Source organism: Centroberyx affinis, unplaced genomic scaffold (genome assembly GCF_046629955.1).
Source record: "Centroberyx affinis isolate AG114_WGS23_722 - 3 ecotype Tasmania unplaced genomic scaffold, CSIRO-AGI_Caff_v1 ptg000885l_1, whole genome shotgun sequence".
Lineage (NCBI taxonomy): Eukaryota > Metazoa > Chordata > Actinopteri > Beryciformes > Berycidae > Centroberyx > Centroberyx affinis.
This window is the reverse complement of record NW_027279474.1, coordinates 317,788-339,087: the sequence shown is the minus strand read 5'-3', so window position 1 is coordinate 339,087 and position 21,300 is coordinate 317,788. Positions and strand designations below refer to the sequence as shown.

General features: G+C 42.5%; 3 protein-coding genes across 6 annotated transcripts; 2 read left to right on the top strand and 1 right to left on the bottom strand.

Moving 5' to 3' along the window:
- The first annotated feature begins 421 nt into the window (after positions 1 to 421).
- LOC139645580 (dual specificity phosphatase 29-like) lies at positions 422 to 1,431 on the top strand. Its single transcript, XM_071521338.1, has 3 exons — positions 422 to 600; positions 746 to 969; positions 1,196 to 1,431. Exons 1-3 carry the CDS (start codon positions 422 to 424, stop codon positions 1,429 to 1,431), a joined length of 639 nt encoding a protein of 212 aa, XP_071377439.1.
- Positions 1,432 to 1,814: 383 nt separating this feature from the next.
- On the bottom strand, positions 1,815 to 14,591 carry adka (adenosine kinase a). 4 transcript variants are annotated; one of them, XM_071521326.1, is made up of 12 exons: positions 14,468 to 14,538; positions 13,261 to 13,269; positions 11,600 to 11,674; positions 7,698 to 7,751; positions 5,663 to 5,741; positions 4,851 to 5,023; positions 4,649 to 4,757; positions 4,314 to 4,484; positions 4,164 to 4,199; positions 3,949 to 4,063; positions 3,746 to 3,832; positions 1,815 to 3,632 (listed from the first exon to the last, which is right to left on the bottom strand). In XM_071521326.1, the coding sequence occupies exons 1-12, from the start codon at positions 14,536 to 14,538 to the stop codon at positions 3,508 to 3,510; spliced, it is 1,104 nt and encodes a 367-aa protein (XP_071377427.1). In that variant the 3' UTR covers positions 1,815 to 3,507. The 4 variants fall into 4 exon arrangements, with proteins under 4 accessions (XP_071377427.1, XP_071377424.1, XP_071377426.1 ...); XM_071521323.1 differs by lacking the exon at positions 13,261 to 13,269 and having other exon boundaries at positions 14,435 to 14,591; XM_071521325.1 differs by lacking the exon at positions 13,261 to 13,269.
- A 315-nt stretch (positions 14,592 to 14,906) lies between these two features.
- ap3m1 (adaptor related protein complex 3 subunit mu 1) lies at positions 14,907 to 21,228 on the top strand. The gene is made up of 9 exons (XM_071521346.1): positions 14,907 to 14,935; positions 15,364 to 15,641; positions 16,081 to 16,252; positions 16,344 to 16,481; positions 16,713 to 16,798; positions 17,985 to 18,118; positions 19,181 to 19,388; positions 19,649 to 19,793; positions 20,011 to 21,228. The coding sequence occupies exons 2-9, from the start codon at positions 15,369 to 15,371 to the stop codon at positions 20,109 to 20,111; spliced, it is 1,257 nt and encodes a 418-aa protein (XP_071377447.1). The 5' UTR covers positions 14,907 to 14,935; positions 15,364 to 15,368; the 3' UTR covers positions 20,112 to 21,228.
- Positions 21,229 to 21,300: the final 72 nt, after the last annotated feature.

Sequence of the window (21,300 nt, the reverse complement as noted above, 5' to 3'; positions counted from 1 at the left end):
ACAACCACTTCACAAGTAGATCTGACATAAAACCAACACTATGGCAGTGTGTATATGAGTCTACACCTTCAGAGTTAATTTGCCACTTTTTGATGGTTTTGAACACTTGCCCCAGAGCCAGATCAGGTCTATGAGGGAACAAACAACACTCCAGTTAAAAATTCTCAACTTCAAATAACTGTCACTGAAAAATCAAAAATCAAAATCATATTTGCTGTGTACCTGTTCCCCCCCCCCCCCAACTGTGTATCTGAGAGTGCAGGGGATAGCAGAGGTGAAGAATGAGACACAAGCTTGAAGTGTCACCTGTGTATGGTGTTAATACATTTTCAGTCTTCATGTTTTGGGTTATGTTCAGCACCTGTGGTTGAAGATTGAGATGTGTGTGTTTGTGTCGTTCTCCAGAGAGCGGAGGTGAACCATGTCGTCCTGTGTGGTGAAGCCCAGAGGGAGGAACCCATACACAGCAGTGCAGGTGGACCCAGACAGTGACTACATCACACCGGGCACACTAGACCTTGAGCAGCTGTTCTGGACTGGCACCAGGGCTCAATACACACACGTCGACCAAGTCTGGCCCAACATCTACATAGGGGATGAGTGAGTAAACACACACACACACACACACACACACTCCAGAGATGTTTTCATGTTTCTACACACTCCCACACACTTTAAGTCACTCAGAGGTTTGTGTTCATGATGACAGCAACATATTGAGTCTGTGTGTGTTATGTGGAAACAGGAAAACAGCTCTGGAGCGGCCTGGCTTGATGGAGATGGGTATAACACACGTCCTGAATGCGGCAGAGGGCAAGTGGAATAACGTGTTAACTGGTGCGGATTACTACAGGGACATGGACATCCAGTACTATGGTGTAGAGGCTGATGACAAACCCACCTTCAACATCTCCCAGTACTTCCGTCCTGCGGCCGAGTTCATCCACAACGCCCTGATTCACTCAGAGAGTACGTCCTTGAGAAAGGGAAGAGTGTGTGTGTGTTTCATTATGGGTGGAAAATAGAATAAGCTGCATATAAACATAAGAAGAAATGCTTTAGCACCTGTCTCTCCCATTATTAGATTAGATATTAGATTAGATTAGACTTTGAGATCATCCTCTAGGGAAGTAGTTTGAATACTTTTCCCCTCTCAATCTGTTTATTTTTGACTGATATTTGCTTTTTGTTCCAGACAAGGTGCTGGTGCATTGTGTGATGGGTCGGAGCAGGTCAGCATCCTTGGTCCTGGCGTACCTGATGATGGAACAAGGCTTAACCGTGGTGGATGCTATTGAGCATGTGCGACAGCGCCGCTGCATCCTGCCCAATCACGGCTTCCTCAAACAGCTCAGAGCCTTGGATATAGCGCTGCAAGAGGAGAGGCTGAGACAAAAGAGAGAGATGCAAGCCAATAATATAGTTAGATAATATGCCAATGTTTACTACTTCAGTTTCTTTCTCTGAACAGATCTCATGTATACTAGCGTTGTCAAATTTCTATGTTTTTCTTTATAACTATTTTTTAATGAAAGTTTTTCACAAATATGTCATTTAATTCTTATGGATTTCATTCAAATTAAAAATTGGAGGATGACGATTCAGGGTAGATGGCAGCAAATTGAAAAGCCTAAAAAAACATTCACTACCATTGACTTTTATCATTGTTGTGCCATAAATTGCAAAAACGTATTTATTTAGCAAATATTTGGTCAGAGATCTATGCAAGGTACTCATGATAAAAGTTTACAAGAAACAAAAAAAACAACATCTCAAAGTATTTAATTATGACATTTAAAGTCTCAAAATAAAGAAATCAAACAGACCATTGAGATTAATCTTGTTATTTTTATTCAGTTATAGTCAGTTTTAGGGCATCAAACAAACCTGGTCTAGCACAAGGATGGGCAACTTACAGCTTTGAGGCCAGAAACAAAACGGCACAGGGCTGTGGGCGTACTAAGCATGTAAAGAAACTGACTAATACTGTGGCTATCTATTGTAGTCATTTGTATTAGTGTGCCGATGAGACACTCAATTCATGACAGAAGATTATATATGCACTGCTTGCCTATTATCATGACATTTTTTTTGGAATACTACTTCTACTCCAGCCAGCGTGGAACATGTTTCAGTACCATGAAGTGTGAGCAGCGCTGAAGTTTACCCTGAGAATTGCTTTCTTGTTGCGCATACCATTGTACAAATTGAGGGAGGCATAAATGGTTTCAGATGTACGATGTAAGAACAGTATTTTTGCTAATAATCTGAAAATCATGAGTTTCGAATCTGTAGCACTTGTATAGTACAAGGTACTCAGATAAAGTAACGGAATGTCAGTTCTACTGACTGCTGTAGTCCTGACAGAGAAAATCAAATCAAAGATAATGACCTTATATTTCCAGCTACATGCATATTGGAGATGAGGTTATGGATCCACTTACACCCACGAGCCACCAGTTGCCCATCACTGGTCTAGCTTGTAGGTTTCCCTGCATTATCAATAGACACACCAGAGAGAAGATGTTAACATCTCACCCTCTAGGCCTCTGCACACCAAGTCTTCAAACTTAACATCATTTACAGAGAAAAAGAAAAAGGCACTCATTACTTTGTGACTGACCTGTTTTGAAACAGTTCCCCTTGAACAGCCTGGGGAAAAACAAAAACCTCCACTGAGGCTGAAACCTGACATGGTGACAACATAGGACTTGGTGGGCAGAGGCTTTGACACATTAAGAAACTGTGCGCTTAAAAGGAATCCATTTGGTTTAAAAACTGGCCTGTTAAATCAACTTAGAGCAACATAACCCATAATCAATAATAATTAATAAAAAAAAAAGTCCAAAACAAATCATCACTGCACGTTCCAATGCAGTATCCATAACCTCCCTAAGATAGTGACATTTCATTGTTTAGTCCTCCATTTATACATATTCTCCCTCCATGGAATCAGCCTCTTCTTCTTTAACTCTGTGTCCAAGGGGAAGAGGCAACAGACTCGTGAGTAGATGTCAACACCAGACCTGTCAGTTGGACGGCAGTGCAACCAAGTCCTGGCAGTGTCAGAGTCATACAGTACAATCAAAAGCAAACTGTTGCTTTCACAAGAATCATATCGACGTTCCATGATAATATTTCCCCATTCAGATCCTTTGTGTACAGCAATATTATTACAGCTTGTGGTGTTAGCATGATTCTCATTTAGTATTTAAACTAACCCCCCTGAACTTTGGCTGTGGGTTGTGTGATATTAGAGCAGCCCCAAGTGGAAGACACAGAAACAGGCACAGATGTCAGCAGGCACCCTATTAACAGCTGACGAGTTAAAGCATGGGTGGGATCAAAGATAAAATGGACGGATTGTTGATTTTTAAAAAACAATTGGGGTAGATGCTGTAGAGGGTGGTAGAAAGTATGGGACAGAGTTGTGTATGAGTGGGGTGGGGCACGTTAGGAGTAAGAACTATGAGGGTTTAGGCTGAACAGAAAGCGGTCCGGGTGTCCTCAGTTGAAGTCAGGTTTGTCTGGGAAGGTGCAACCTGCTCGTCTGATGATGACGTTGGCAGCGTAGTGCCCCGCCTTCACGCACTGATCCAGGGCTTTGTCCTGGACGAGCTCAGAGAGGAATCCTGCAGGACAGAGGTGAAAACTTCTCAGCACATCATTCAGAAATACACACAAATACAGGGAAGACACAAAGTAACCTAAAGTTCTATCAAGTGCAAACACAGGGAGACCTTACCGCCGACAAAGGCATCACCAGCACCATTTGTGTCAACAATGTTCTTGGGGTCAATCTCCAGTACGGGGAAAGTCTCCACTTTGTCACCTGAACACACAATAAAGTGATATTATTCCTCTAACAGAGTGAGAGAGCAAGAGAAATAATAAAGAAAAAAATGAAGAAAGAAAAATCAGAGGGAAGAAAAAGAAAGCAGATCTTACCGTGGGCCATAATTGTTCCGTCCTTCCCCTGAGTAAACACTATGACCCTCTTTCTCTTCTTGTTGACTTTGGGCAGAGCCTGGGTTTCCTTGGCAATCTCCTGAAGGTCCTCAGTCTACAGACAAATACACGTTAACACAACCAGTTGCTAATATATGAAAATAATGCAGCAGTAGCCGTGTGCACATGCTAGATTAAATTGTAAATCTACTCACCTCAAAGCCTTGCTCTTTACCGAATGCTGCTGCCTCCTGGAAAAAAAAAGAGATTCCAATGTTTCAACCACAATGATCACACATAAGCACAACTGTTTCGTGTGTGAATTAGCCAATATGCAGAGTGTCTCAAGAAGCTCAGTGCCTCACCGTCTCATTGCTGAACAGTATGTCCACGTAGGGCATGACCTGCATGAGGTTGTCCTTGAAGAACTGGCAGATGAAGGGTGCGGAGAGGTTCAGACCGAACAGCTTGTTATTTTCAGACGCGTGCTTCGCCACTTTCAGGATGGATTCCAAAGAGACAGTCAGGAAGAAACCCTGGAAGGAAGCAACAGCATTTGGTCAAGCTTGTTCGTGTGGCCATGGGCACAGATGTGAGACCTGAGGGCCATGAGCCAACCTGAATTATACAGGTAAATGGCTATAAATACAGTGATTCATGTCCCAATGCACCACACAGAGCTTTGGTACCTAATACTCACAGCGATGTAGTAGACTTTAGCTTTTTCCACCAGCGCCCAGTTTTCTTCCAGGTCTAGATGCTTATCCTTCTTATAACAGTTAGCAGCAGCTAGGTTAGCTACCAGAGACCTGAGAGGAGAAAGCAAAAGAGACCAAGAGTTACAGACAGATGAGATCCTAATCAGTCAACATACAGTATGTTTAATCATGTTATTAACCTACCTGTTATCTCCGGTGATGCAAGCGGCACACGTCCCTGTGGGCTCTTTGTCTTGCTCGTAGTAGTGGGCGTCGACGTGCGTCTCCTCGGCCTTCTGCTTCAGAATCTCCCCAAACTTGTCATTGCCGATGCAGCCGAAGAACGTGCCCACCTTATGGGGCTCTTGGATCATCCACTACAGACGTCAACGATAACAGCTCTTAATAGGCAAAATTGACAAATTCTACTTCTTGTGGCAGTTATAGTGGAGTTACACTGAGTATTGACATGGTGACAGTACAGAAATTTGGTGAGTTTGTGGTAGGGCTGGGCAATATATCAATATTATATCGATATCGTGATATGAGACTAGATATCGTCTTAGATTTTGGATATCGTAATATCGTGATATGGCATAAGTGTTGTCTTTTCCTGGTTTTAAAGGCTGCATTACAGTAAAGTGATGCAATTTTCTGAACTTACCAGACTGTTCTAGCTGTTCTATTATTTGCCTTTACCCACTTAGTCATTATATCCACATTACTGATGATTATTTATCAAAAATCTCATTGTAAATCTCATGTAAATATTTTGTGAAAGCACCAATAGACATCCCTACAATATTGTCGCAATATTGATATCGAGGTATTTGGTCAAAAATATTGTGATATTTGATTTTGTCCATATCACCCAGCCCTACTTACAACTGAACATATAGCCCACTTCTTAGAAAATACCGAGATATATATCGTGTATCGCCATTCAGCCTAAAAATACCGAGATATGATTTTTGGTCCATATCGCCCAGCCCTAGTTTGTGGTGTGTGTGACTGACCTGAGCAATCTTTATAGAGTTCTGTGTAGCTCCTCCAGCATGGTACTCAACTTTGAACTTCTTGACTATCTCCTCAAATCTACACACACACAGAAAGATGCAAGGTAAGAATACAATAATATAATAGAGAATGGAGTATAAGTACAGAGCGATGGTCAAAACAGCAACAGGAAAGCGGCAAAGCCTTTGTACACAGTTCAGTGTATGAGCTATATATTAGGGATAGAAAATATGTCTTTGTGCAGACGCACTCATTTGTGCAAGTGAATCTGAGTTATCACCATTATTGTCACTCAGACACTCAAGGAAAGAGAGAGGTCACTTCTAACTCTAGCTCTAGTGATTTCTACTTTCCTCAGACAGAGATAAAAAGGGACAATATACATACATATTTAAGGTTCATATACGCCCTGAAATTCTGGGTAAAATCTATTCAAATGAGCATTACTCCACATAAAGGTGAGATAGTGTACATGGTGATGGATGTGGCTCATGCGCCACTAGTCTTCTCATCACTTATTGGACTGTATTGTCCAGCAGAGGGCAGCCTCACAGTTTTCCACATACAATACACTGACAGCTAACCATTCATTATATACCATTTGAATCATTTATGCCTCTTATGTAACACTATGACTGAACCATCACTTTGATGTTCCTCTGAGGCTCAAAGCATCTCTAATTTACCATGTTATGCAATCTAAATATAGCAGTCTTATCAACCTACACACAGATAAGTGTGTGCGTGGTATGTGTGTGTGAGAGCGAGTGTGTTCGTATACACCATTGGAAACTAACAGCCCTACTGCTGTTAAGGTCCTGAGACTGAGGCAGAGGTTGCTGAGAAGGAGACATCTGGGAGAGGAGAGAAAAAGGGAAGGGGAGCGGGGATGGGGGGGGGAGTCTCGGAGGCCGCCACTCTCCACGGTTCTGTTCCAGTTCCTTTTAAAACTATTCTTCCCTTTGTACCTTCTCTTCCTTGCCATACCTATGTAGTATGAACACAAGTTTTCAAGTGTTCTTCTCAAAATGCTAGATGGGGAGGGATGCCAAGCTAAAGACAAGGAGGTCTGATGACCTCACCATACATCTCGAGTCCTGTCTTGAAATTAGCTCACTTTTCTTAATCACTTATAATCCATTCTAGTAGCTGAAGGATGGGCAGGACCAAGCATCTGGCTGTTTTATACCTTCATACAGACCAAGTGACCAAATCAATCTGTTCAAATCAATCCAATTAAATAAATAAAATCATCCCACCCATTTAGCTCCTGATCCCATGACCGACCAACCAACCAACTGCATTTTTTATACAGCATGATAATTTCCCACACCAATAATAATTAATATTTACTTTTAATATATCTACAGATAAAGATTTTCTTTGGTGGTTGCATTAAAGTTGACTCATTTTGTAATTGAGACAACTGGCTGTTTGTCCTCAAAAACCTTGATGCATAAATACTCCCCATAGTGTTCTGTAGTGGTGTAAATGTGATTTTTTTTTGCCAATTTCCATAAGTATATCATTGGTGAAATATATATAAAAACACAGACGTATCTGTGGAAGATCAAGACTGATCGATAATATTGCTCTAAATCTCCCTCTCTCCCTCTCACACTCACTCACACACACACACACACACACAACTGTCTTATCTCCCGTTGTTAAATGTTTGCTTTCTGGCTCAAACTGCACTCTTGTCCCAGAGGGATTGGGAGGTGAAGTGTCCCGTTTTGCTATTGGCTGGGACAGTCTCTCTGTGCTGGATCTGCTGCTCTGTCATTGGCTGGCTTTGAGGAACGGAGGTTGATTGTAGTGAGTTCTGGTGTACGCCTGTTTTGACTGGCCCTCTCCAGAACAGAGCGGAGCAAACTCAATATGAATTCAGAGGCAATGGGTTTCTCCCTCTGCAGACTACGAACCCTGTCGAAAGACGAGTTGAACCTATGTGTGGGAGCTTGAACACGACTAGAAACTACAGGAATTATGTGCTATCTATAGTAAAAGTGTTGCAATATAGGAGATACCCACAGTGCTTTGTGTTTGTCCTCTGCCAAGATCTGGTCGTTGGGCTTCAGACTATACCTGCAAAAGAAAAAAGGGAGAAAAATAGGGGTTAGTTTCTCAAAGTCATCATAAATCTAGAATCATAACTAGAATCAAACAAAGTCTCTGCTGTCTTGCCCATTTTTTTTTTTTTTTTTAAACAAAAACCACCACTGTTGTTATGATAAATTCACAAATTCTGAGATTAGCCCTCATTCACATGCACACAGTAAGGATCTGCAGTGGATTATGGTTCAGACTCAACCACTGTATGCCAGGGGATTTAGCTTTGTACACACAGTGCTGGGCTTGAGTCAAATATCTTATTTATACTTAGTGCAAAAATAAATGTGATTCAGATGCCAAAAGTTTCACAGAGACAAGCTGTGAGAAACTATGTGGGAATGCCTTCAGTCAGAATCAATATGGTCGGTCAATATGCTAAATATGTTGAAGTTTCCTCGAAAGACAAAAGGTAGATTGAGGATTAATGTGCCATTTAAATCCTGCTTTATTCCACGTGTGAGACTGAATTAGAGCAGTGGGTGGTTTAGCTCTAATCCAGGCATTTACGCAAGGGGTTTGAGACTGGACTGAGCTGGAACCAAAAGGAGCCCTTTGCCCTGGTCAACTCTGAGTAGCCTCAGGCCCGGCAGGACCAGAAAACTCAGACTCTGACTGACCTGACCTGCACTGACAGCTCCCACATACTTAAAAAAACATATGATTATCCATCTATTGCATTCATACTCCTCATTAATGGTGGAAATAAGGTTTTCTGTTTTAAAAAAGGAGAATGGGTACTCCACTCATCTAAAGTATATTTATTACATTTTTTTTTTTTTTATAAGACAGTGGGAAAGTAGCAAGGGAAACAGTGAGAGGGACACAGGAGCGGAAACTCTGGAGGGATTGAATCCTAGTTAAAACACGCAGATCACTTTGTAGGTGCTGGGCTACAGAAATCTGACAGAAAAAGGAAAGAGCCCGCACACTTCTACACTCCAACATAACATTAATGGACGAACAACATGTTGTCTGTGTCCTTTTTCTGTGGGTCTGGATCCTAGGTCAGTGGGGGCATACATGTCATCTCAACTATCTCTGGGTACAGAAATTTGTTATACCTTTTGATGTATCACAGAAGATCAGAGAAAATAAATGTAACCCCCTGATTCTGGCATCAAGAAGGCTGACATTTGGTTGCATGCACAAAATCTGTACACAACAACCTTGTAGAGAAGGACGCCCCAGTTCTGGGTACATCCAGACTGTCACTACCTTTTAGCAGAGAGACCACCGTGAGCTATGAATGGAAATGGGGCGAATGGAGTCACAGACTGTCATACTTTAAGTAACTGGTAATGTGATCTCTTACTATATGGCCAGTGCCAGCCTGCACACAGACAGAAAGACAGACAGAGACAGAGCTCTGCCAATGCCAACCCAGACTCTGACGATAGGACAGTGGATAGGGGGAGCAGTGAGGAGAGGAGAGGGGTTAGGAATGAAGACTGGGTCATAGTTTAGCCTCAGTTAGAGGAATGGTGGGACAGTCACCGCTACCTGTTAACTGGCTTCTTACTTGCCCGACCTATGACGACCTTGGGTAAGACAAGCAGCTGTTTCTGCTGCAGCCTGAAGAGGTGGATATGACCGACCTAACACCTCTTGCAGGTGTGGCAAGTCCTTAAGGCCACCCGGGTACCTGGAGCTTTGCCAGGGATGTGGCTGTTTGAGGAGCTAGCAACAATTTCTTAAAGACAATGACATCTGTGTTAAGCTGGGCCACCTAATGAAGGCAACATCAACAACGTTAGGAGTCCTTGGAGAGAGGGCTGGTAGCAGCTTCTCAAGGCTCCTGCACCGGGTTGTGGAGGAGGTCTGTGCGTCCCTGCCAGGGCCCTTAGAGCGTTTGCTGAGAACTGTGCTGTTTCTGACCAATGGGATGATGATCGTGAGTATGCTTTCCCATCCCTGAATGTTGCTCCTACTCTAGGGGAGTGGCAGGAAAGAGTGGAGCATTTTTACGACCCCAGAGCTGGGGGAGTTTGAGACTATTGGGGAAAAAAGTGAAATACTACATCTGTGTAAACGTGTCGCACTTGCGCTCTCTGGCAGGGATGAAAGCATCAAGGTTTTTGGGTCCAGACAGTGGAGGACTGTACATGGGGCAATAGCTACAAACAGACATGTGGCACACCTGGATCCTAGCACAGGGGAGAACTGTCCTTTCTGTTCAGCATCAGAAACAGTAGCACATCTAGTTGGTCAGTGTCCTCAGTTAGGTGGGGCATTTAGACTGTTAAGAGGCATGGTTTCAGGAAGGTTTTTTCTTTTGAGTTGTTCATTTTTGGCCAAAGGAGGAAATTGGTGAAGGTCCTGGTTAACCTCCTGTCAGGAGTGGCCAAGCTGGCATTCTGGAAAACCAGGAAAAACTACCTCAGTCTGGAAGACCAGGAAGAACCACATGTGGGCTCTGTATAACTGGTCTCTATGACCACCGGTTTGCTGGCAGCTCGCCTCAGGGTGGAGCATGCCTATTATAGACTGGTGGACAAGTTGGACGAGTTTACGATCACTTGGGGCTTGGGAGGTACTGTGTATAGTGTTGGAAGATGGCACCTTGTCACTGACTTTTTGGTTATAGCCTCCGTTTCTTTTTTCTTTTGGTCTTATTTTCCTGTATTTTTGTTTTGTGTTTGTTTTTTTCTTTCTGCTTATGGGTGGAGGTAGTAAATGCTGCTTACCTTGACTTATGCACTGAATGGATTTGTAAGATGAAGGGGTTAATAAATGGGTTTTCTAAAATTCCCCAAAATTTGCCTCTTTCTCTCTCTCTCACACAAGGCAGAGTGGATTATTATGGCACAGGTAGTATAACACAGTGGGGTCTCTGGTTATGGTGCCACCCCATAAATGAAAGGCTATGGCCCTCTTCTTGTCTTGTGTCTGGATGTAGGTTCCTCAAATTGATGAGTCACTCAGTAAGAGTTTTTTTTTTTTATATCAGATGTGCAGGTGTTTAGTATCTGTGATTCTCACCTTGGCTCTTTTCTAGATCTCTATCGATGTTGATTATCAATTATCTCCACAGTTTCTTGTGCTCTCTTTTATTGTAATTCACAAACTTCTATCTAATAATCACTAACACTGGGCAATTTAATCTCATTAACAGCTTTACAGGGTGCCATCATGAATATTATTACCGATACATGCAACTGTTTTTCCACCCCCACAATGATGTTTGATTCTTACAACTGTCTGTTCATGTTTGTGTTGTTTTATTACCGTTTTATACTGTGTTGATCCTGCTAAACGCCCTGTCTCTCTCTCTCTTCTTTTTAATTTCCTCTCCCCTTTGCTCCCCTCTCTCCTTTTGTTTCACTGCCTGTTGTTGGCTGTTTGTTGTTTAATGTCGTCTCTCTCCCTTAATGTTGAAAGTTTGTATGTTTAAGTTTGTATTTTATCCCCTCCCTTTCCCCCAAGAGGCTATGTGTACATCTGTGCAGAGGTGTTTTACAACAGCTAAGAGGTGTTGCCGCATGTCTTTTACAAAACACACCACTGGAATAAAAAATAATACAAATGTTCAATAAATCCTAAATCTTAAAATCCATATTATGTCATTATTATCCCTCTGCCGATATAGTTCTAGTATTAGTATCAGTGGTGATTTTTGGTATGTGCATTAATATTTAAATTTTAAAAAATGGGGAGTAACAGGTGTGTGTATACTGGGTATTTACAACCACTTCAAAAATGACTCAGCCAATCAGTAATTATGTGAGGATCAGAACTATCCATTTTACAACATTACTTTCCTCAGGTGAGAGTTTTTTTTTTTTTTTTTTTTTATTCCAGTGTAACTGTGCCCTGTAACTCACTTGTCCAAAAAGTCCTTGTCCACCACAGCAGAAATGTCCAGTAAAGGGTTTCCCATCCCAAAGAGTGAATTAGGGCTGAAAAACAAAGATCAAACGTTAAACATAAACAACATTAACAACTCAAACATTACAGTACATCTCTGTTAAGCTTGGCTTTAACATAACAGAAAAGAATAGCTATTTTGTTTCCATTTCTACATACCAGTTAGCATTGTGACATTACTTCAACTGCCAAAAAATCTTAATGTTATATAGCCTACACAGTCAAGTTCGCAAAATATCACACAATCCATGTCTCAGTCATCTCAAGGCTTATAAATCCTTAATTTATCCCGTTTACTTCCCTTTCTGTATTTCCCCATAATGCCACAAGGGGATTTAGCCTAATATTTGTCCATTATAGCTTTCGCCTGGTTAGGTGATTTCATGAAAAGAGCAGGCAGCCCTAGTATCTTCTGTACTCTGTGTAGATAGGTTAATTTCATGGGTTTAAAAATCCACATATGTACTTTTCCTGACTGTCTGGGTTTTATTCCAGTGTTTACAATACATCTGCAAAACCCACAGACTTTTGTTTGCATGTGACTTCAAAGCACATGACCGTTAAAACATGAGCCACACAGAAAGAGGAAATAAAGGTCTGACATATATAATTAGGAAACAAGCACAATTCGCCAACAGATATAAAAAAAAAAGAAGAATATGAACACAGATGGTGCTGAAGTCCTAGTCAGTCATGCGTGTAACGTCATGTTATGACATTCGCAGCAAGGCAACATCAGGAGAGCAGCTTCTGAGTGGGTGGGCATTGGGCTGTGTACATCTGTGTGTGTGCAGTCAGTGTGTTCATTCCTTGGACAAACAACTGAGCACAGAGATTGAATACTGTAGCAAAACATAGTCTTGTGATGCCAAAAAAAAAGAAAAATGCATTCCAAAGCAACACATTTCCACCGCAGGGGCCAAACAGAACGAGAGTGTATGCACTAAGAAGCGCCGTTGTGCCTTGTGTCAAAGCATAACACACATTCACACTAGAACTGGCACGTCAATAAGCATTTTCTTACAGTCAATTAGAGTTACAAATGTAACTCTTCTACATACAAATCACATACGTTCTAGGGTGGCAGTCTGTGAGTACTAAGAGCACCAGGATGAGTCCCTGAGATTACTGTAGCATGTCCATAGCATGCTTACACTGTCTGGGTTTGGCATTTAACACAAAGCAGACATCTGTGTCTTAGTGCCCTCTCTCCTGCATGCTTGTCCTTGATGTCACCACTGGCTTATCACAGCGTTTCTGGGAACAACCCTGATGGAAACAAGCGTGTGAACACAGTCCACGACAGGTGCCACCTGCACACAAACAGATCTAAACAATGCATATATTACCCATCTACCCCTCTACTGCACTCGACTGAGGAAAGGCTTTAACGCAGCAGCATATGGAAAAGATAATGAGGTGGCATCAAAGAATGACTATTGGAAAAAATAAGAGAAGGGAGACATATAGAACCAGCAGACGGTGCCTTAATGTAGGAGATGGCATTTTCTCCATAAAATAAATTCTCACTATCCAGTAGATGCCACACCCTTACTATCAAGGCATACAGAACATTCTTCTAACCATCCTCTCAATGTGCTGCCACATGATTACTGACCTTATGCAACTAATTACCCTGAACCAAACAGGATGAAACCATGCCTTCCAAGAATACTAATCAAATCAATTCTCCATTTGTCAGTGTATTCTTACCTTGCAGCTGGCATGGTGCCTTTCTCTGTGAGTAACAGTCAGACAGTGACAGACCTGTTGAGCAGCCTCAAATCGGCTCAAAAAGACCTCAGCATGCAAAAACTCCCAATTTCAGCTCAGTGTCCTGCCAAATCGATTTTCGCCTGCAGCCAGAGCTCCTCCTACTTGGGAGGAACTGATTGGTCGCATCCAAAGAAGGCGGGGCGAGGAACGCGTACCTCTGTCCGTGATTGGTCGTCTTCGCTATTTTAGCTTCAATCGACTCATTCTTCAGGAGCTGAATTACATCGTGAGAAGTGTGCTGATGACTGAGGCGACTGATCAGACAACACTGAAATGATAACACCAAGTATCATCTACGCTGAAGCGAGGAATGTCACCGAGTGATGCACCTTGTCAGGACCAACTTAGTTAGTCAGAAAAAGCACCAAAATATTAAAGATTCACTACCAGACGAAAGGCGTGTATGTGTTTCCTGTTCGCTTTTTTTTAGACCTGGTATCGGATGGATCCAACTGGCTTTCTCCGCAGCAATGACTGCTATATCAAGCAGCAGCGCAATCCTTGACATTGAACAGTTAACGACAGGACGGACGGAGTGCCCAAATCGGTTCAAGTATTTGTTTCTGGAGCCTTGACCATGCATGTCAGTAACATTAGATATCCAGGCGACAGGTTACCACGTTGAACTCACAGCAGCATTATACCTAAACAGCAAGTTCTAACTGCTAAAAACTGAATTGCCATTATTTGACAGCCGTGTCTTAACTGTCCTGACCTAACAGTTAGCTAACTCGCTACATAACACAAAACATGTGGGAGGTCCAACGCCGCTGGGACTTTGCACGTTGAACAAACGACTGTCACAATCTGCTCCTCTTCTGTCAACAGCGGTGTTTCACCAGTATCAAATAGCCTCAGCAAGACTCTAATTTCCAGCCTCACCGTGAATGCATACATGCACACTGATTTAAATGAAGATTTGACCTGAGAGGCACCCAAGAGCAGTGAAACAACAAGCAAGCCTGTCTCTCCTCCATGAGAGAGAGCGGCAGTTAGTTAGCTTTGATTTCTGTCACCTTAGTTTGGCAGGAGTCTGTTTGGTCGGCGACTCTGTCTTCTCCTTCTCTTTCTCCTCCTCAGACAGCTTAACTTTCTTTGCCTTTGGTTCTCCTGAAGCCATGGTTGCACAGAGCACGTTGGGATCACCTTTACCGGGAAATGAACTAACGGCCGTACATCAATGGAGACGCACGCGCCCGCTAACAACAGACAGGCAGAGCCGGGGTTTAGCTGTCCGCAAACGTCGCCTGACCTAAAAGTTTAAAACTTGCTCAGAAAGCATAGTTCTGGGGATTGTTTGTGGAATTGCGTAATATTTGATCCGATAAATTTAATTTATGTTTATAAACATAGGATTTAGGTCACATGTTTTCAATTTATCAATATGAATTGATGATTAGGTTATGTTTACGTGTGCATAGCACTTCAGGCTTCTGTTCAACAGCTTTCACTGGTCGGAATATTCTGCCATATTGCCACAAAGTAACATTCCTGGCACAGTCAACTGGAGTTAGCAGGTAAAACTTTATGCTATCCGTAAAACTTCAGATACGTGACAGTCAGTTTAGAGTTTTCATGTTGCCGTATAGTCTTTCAAAGAAACATTAAGAAACCTTAACTGTTTCGTTTGTTTTACTTATGATATGAAACTGCAGACTCAGAAATGTGGTCCGAATTTGCCAATCTCTGATTGCTAGCTAAATGATTAACATACCTGATGACAAGTTAGTTTATCAGATTGACAGTAGGTAAGTAGCAGTATTGACATGTGCTTTGCATTCAAATGTGCATTGTTTTGAGTTAGTAAGCACAAGTTTCCTGAGAACACTAAGAATTTAAGGACTAGTCAGCTAATTTGTCTGTCTGTCTGTCTGTCTCTCTCGCTCTCTCTCTCTTACTCACACCACCACCACCAACAACAACAACAACCACCTCATTGTTGCAGTTGAGATGATCCACAGTCTGTTTCTGATTAATCACTCGGGAGACATCTTCCTGGAGAAACACTGGAAGAGTGTCATCAGCCGGAGTGTGTGCGATTACTTCTTTGAGGCGAAGGAGAAGGCAGTGGAGCCAGAGAATGTGCCCCCTGTGCTGCAGACCCCACACCACTATCTCATCAGTATATACAGGGACAAGCTCTTCTTCCTGTCCGTCATCCAGACTGAAGTCCCTCCGCTGTTTGTCATTGAATTCCTGCACAGAGTGGCAGAGATGTTCCAGGTCTGATTGAGCTCATTGTTCATTTTGCTAAAGAATGTCTGGGCTGGATATTTGTGTGGAAGTGAATGTGTAGTTTGTTGTGTGTGGTGGGTGAGGGTGAGGAGGAGGAGAGGCAAATTCCCCTTACGCTCAAATGGACGACTATAAATGAATCATAATGAGCAGAAAACCTTTCAAAATGAACACTAGGAATAGTTGGCCATAAGTTGACGTTTACTCCTGTACTTTATGTACCGTGAAGGCTGTTAAGGTGACTGCCCCACTCCTTCATCCTCCCTCATATTGCCCCTGATCATAATCCTAAATCACAGAACTCAGTCATGGTCCAGAATATAAGGATGATTTTGCACTCAGACTGCACTTCTCTCTACAACACTCTTTTGTGCATATGTCAGTCTAGTGGGAGCTCATGGTGTAACAGCTTGCTTGTTGTCTACAGGACTACTTTGGAGAATGCTCAGAGATGGTTATCAAGGACAATGTGGTGATAGTGTACGAGCTGTTGGAGGAGATGTTGGACAATGGCTTTCCACTGGCAACAGAGTCCAACGTCCTCAAAGAGATGATCAGGCCTCCCACCATCCTGCGATCAGTCGTCAATACACTCACAGGTGAACAGAGGGTTACATCAGGTATCAGGCAGGTTTATATTTGTGTGTATATTTTCACGTGTTTACAGATTTTGTTTTGTGTGTTTTCCAGGTAGTAGTAACGTTGGAGAAACGTTGCCAACAGGTCAATTGTCCACTATCCCATGGAGGCGGGCCGGTGTTAAATACACCAATAATGAGGCATATTTTGATGTGATAGAGGAAATAGATGCCATCCTGGACAAATCAGGTATAATCAACCACTTGCATAATGGCTATAGGTGAAGAGTGTATCCATGGTAGTTATATAGAGATGAACTGTCCTGTTGGTTCCTTAGATATCAACCGTAGTAAATGCAAGTTCTAGGCCTAACTGTAGCCTAATTAGGATGTGGTCAGTCCTTACATTTGCTATCATCTGTAGAGAGTCAAGACAGTTAGAAATATAAATCTGCTTTGCTTTAATGTCATTGTTGTTCAGGTACGACAGTATTTGCAGAGATCCAGGGCGTAATCGAAGCCTGTGTCAAACTCACTGGGATGCCTGACCTGACTCTGTCCTTCATGGTGGGTTCCTTTCCTCTCAGCTCTGTACTGTGCATGTTTGTGTGTGTGTGTCTGTCCAAGTGTAAAACTCACTGTGAAGGAAAGAGAAGAGAAAATCCAAGGCACTCTCCTGAAGCTCAAAAGCCTTAATTGGCCGTGGCTATTTCATGTTAAAACCTAAGAAAACGCACCAACGCGTTGCGGCCCCACCAGACCTTCTTCAGGGTGCAGAGAACAATGGCCCAATCCAAATGTCCCGACTGCAGACTCGTGGACTGAGCCCTCGCGAACTATGGTTTTACGTATGCTGACGTTGACTGAAGTGCTCAGCATAACTATGTGAGTTCGCAAGGGCTCAGGGGTGCGGGACTGCATACAGGGGCGAATAGGACGGGACTTCTCCCCTCGCTCATTGCCGTGGATACCACCGATGCAAAATCAACGTTAAACAATCAATCACTGAAGGGTGCAGAGCAGAGGAGTCCATTAGCCGTTACAGGCTGATTACAGTCAACACTGGCTGAATATGTGCTTAGATGTTAATAACTTACTGAGGAAAACCCTCTTTGCCTGTTTTCCCGTTTTCCATGTTTGACATCTGCCTTTGTTTGTGTCAGCTGATGTATCATCTGTCATGCAATGAAAGATGGGAAATATTGCCAGAGAAGTCTGCAAGATAGCGGACTCGCTGGAAGTCAGCATGGATTGCCCCAAAAGTCCACATGAGAGCCCTTACAGACTTGATAAAATTTGACAGTGGACAGCCCTAAACCCTCCTCGACTTCACGGGAGCGCGCCGTAAAGTCTGCAAGTCTGCAAGTCCGCCGAAGTCTGGCCATTTGGATTCAGCCAACGAAACATACAGGAGGCTATAAACACAGGTGTATATAATCAGACAGAGACTGACCCCCCCTCCCCCGCCTATATAACTTAACTCCTAAACCCCTCTAAAAAAAAAAAAAAAAGCAAACCCAAATAACTGTACACAATATGCAAACCCAAATCACATTTGCAAATCTAAATAACATAAACCATTAATGTACAACCAAAGTATTACAGGAACGGACTGTAGTCTAACTCCTCATTAAGCCCCGGAAATGTTGTGGCTTTGAGATGAAAAATCCCCAAAGTCTCAGCTCTGTACTGTGCATGTTGTGTGTGTGTCTGTCCAAGTGTAAAATTCATTCACTGTTTGTTTTTGTTGCAGAATCCTCGTCTTCTTGATGATGTGAGTTTCCACCCCTGTGTGCGGTATAAGCGCTGGGAGTCGGAGCGCGTCCTCTCTTTCATCCCCCCAGACGGCAACTTCACTCTCATGACCTATCATGTCAGTGCTCAGAAGTAAGTATGTCTGTCTCCAAATAAATCACAGAATCTTCTTATTCTGAATAAGTCAGCTTTTTCTGCACTTCAAGATGTTGAGTGTGCTGGTGTTTCCCTCTTATCCAGAGCCAATCCTGGGTTTCTCTGTTTTCATGAGTAGGAATTTGCAGAACTTAAGACTCTCTGAACCTTTTTGAATTGAATTCAGTTGAGTTGAATTTATTGAAGTTATTTTACAACAATGAATAATCAGCAGAAATGGTCTATATGTGAATTTAGTGTAGTGTAAATATTTGAACTGGTGATGGGTTTCATTGGGGTGGAGTGTGCAGCCTTACTGAGGAAATGAAAACAGGCCTGCTAACAAGGCTTCAACCATAAGCCTCTAAGCACCAGCTGGCTGCGTTTAGAGTCTAACCATTCACTGGCCATGCTGTTTAGAAGTGGCTAATGAATGTGTGTTCTTGACTCTGTCGTGGAAAGAAGTATCTTTCATGAGTATCTTTTAGCAGTACAAGTGTCCATTAGCAGCGCTGACCTCAAACCCAGAGCTCCTCCATTCACTTGCTGTTCATCAGCATTGGCTATACAATTGTAGCACAGTTCCATTAGCAGTTTTCCAGTAATGCTGGATCTTATTAACCAGCCTTAGAACATTTTTCTATTGTTTGACTTATGCTTTCAAATTCTTCCTCCACAGTCCCCCTTTTTATGCTTATGAGCAGAATTTATAATAGGATGTCCTGAGGGGAGAAAGGGAGCTCAGTTAAAGGAAAATTTGAGATCATAATGAGGAGCCGAAGGCTGTGAGGCCAGAGCGGTTACAGAAGCAAGTCATTATCCAGAGGAGAGTAACTGAAAACCAAACAATAGACACACAAGTCCTAAAACCATTTACAAGGACGCCATCATCCCATGAGAAAAGGCTACACCAAAACTGTTCTTGCAGTACTACACATTGGAAGTGCAACATACTGTATTTTTGCTGAATCTTATTACCCATCCTTAGAGCATTCTTCTATTGTTTAACTTATGCTTTTGAATTCTGCTTCCACACCTTGCTCTGCTCCTTCTGCTCAGTCTTGTGGCAATCCCAGTGTATGTGAAGCAGAGCATCAGTTTCTTTGAGAGCGGTTCTTGCGGTCGCCTGGACATCACAATCGGACCCAAGCAGACCATGGGAAAGACGGTAGAGGGCATGATGATCACCGTCCACATGCCTAAAGCTGTGCTCAGTGCCAACCTCACAGCCACACAGGGAAGCTACACCTACGACCCTGCTACTAAGGTAACCACTCACAATGCAGTGATAGGTCTGTTTAAACTGATGGGCTGTAAGCTTAGTTACAGCATAACTCTGGCCTATTTTCCCATGTACCTGGGCAAGCAAGTCGCAAATAGCTCTACAGTGAAGCAGTTGACAAGGTTTTGATCAGAATGGATCAGTATGATGGGGAAAGTTGGGGAAAATAGCATCCAGGTTGAAAAAGGCCAGAGTTAGGCTTTAATGTCTCTCTGGATAAATTCAGAGCATATCTGTTTTGGTAGGTGTTGGTGTGGGACATTGGGAAACTGAACCCCCAGAAGCTTCCTAACCTGCGAGGCAGTCTGAGTCTGCAGGCGGGAGCCCCCAAACCTGAGGAGAACCCCTCACTCAACATTGACCTGAAAATACAGCAGCTGGCTATATCAGGTAATCCTCACCCTCAAGAGCCAGAAACTTAACTAGAGGAGTCCTTACAGCCCCACTCTGCCCACCCCCTCTTCTTTGTCAATGAAGGGCAATGAAGCAGTATAGTATTACCCAAGTCTTATCTAACTTTTCTTCAGTTTTCAGGTTTGAAATGCTCAACAATTGATTAAGGTGTTTTATGTTATTGCTCACTTTGCTTCTCTAACCTTTGTTCCAGGACTAAAGGTGAATCGTCTTGACATGTATGGAGAGAAGTACAAACCTTTCAAAGGGGTCAAATATGTGACTAAAGCGGGGAAATTCCAAGTGCGGACATGAGTAGTGACTGTGTCAGGCCAAAGGTCAACAATCCAACGTGCCAAATATGGGGCAAGGTTATCACCCCCCAGTGTCAATTTTTCTATAAGCCTTTAATATCCTCCAGCTCACTGTTATTAATGAAAGATTTTGCATTGTCTAACGGTTATTTATTACGTGTATAGCATTATATATGACTGGATGGTGTTTCTAGCCTGTAAAGGGAAGCCTTAATAATCAATGTGTGAACTTATTGAAGTGCTATCAGTTTCTATCCAGTTTTAATATGCTGGATTATATAGATCATTCCTCCTCCTTTTGAAAACCATCTTCTTCTTTTTTCTTTGCTTTTCTTTGTATGCCTTCTGAGTGTTGTCTAAGGGGATTATCAGAGTATCATGGCCTCTAAAGGGACACCCACAGCTCACAGTCTACACACTCACAAGCACACTAACACAGTCTCGCACCTCGCCTATAAAATCTTCACTTTCATGTTGTCTGGGCGTAATCCGCCAACCTTTTTACATATTGTGACATAACCTATATATATATATAAATATATATATATATATATATGTGAAGTTTATTTTTGGAGAATTTACTGTCTTCGCTATTTTCTGAGGAGCTGCAGTGTGTCTTGAGTCACTGTCTTTAATGCAGGTATTTTCACACACTCACTCTTAAATGTGGCCTTGAGGATTGTCAGGTACATCAAAGTGCCATATACAACACACTACTCATCATAAGTGGAATATTGAGGAGGCCCGAGGGAACTATTTATTTAGAATATATTGAAAACCTGTCAGTTTGCCCTGAGGGGAAATATCTGCACACTCTTAGACTTATCAGCGTTGGAGTGATGAAGTTTTGATAACCTCTTAAAGATTGGGACTTCGAGTTGGTTTATGATTAGCTGTGGGACCTAGATATAGACTAGTGTTCCAGCCCATCATCCATGGTGGAACAGTTGTGCAAAAAGCACTCACTCAGAAAATCCTGAGATCCTCACTTAATCTGGAATGCAACCTCTTTACTCAGCACAGCATTTGCACAATCACTTGTCCACATGGGAAAAGTTTAACTACTTTAAGCTCCTGTATGAAGTTGAATCTGTATTTCAGTGTATTAGCGGTCTTATAAAGCTTTAAAATGACGTGTCTACATGTGTCTCATTTCCCACAACACTCAGGTATTTGAGTTACTTCATGTG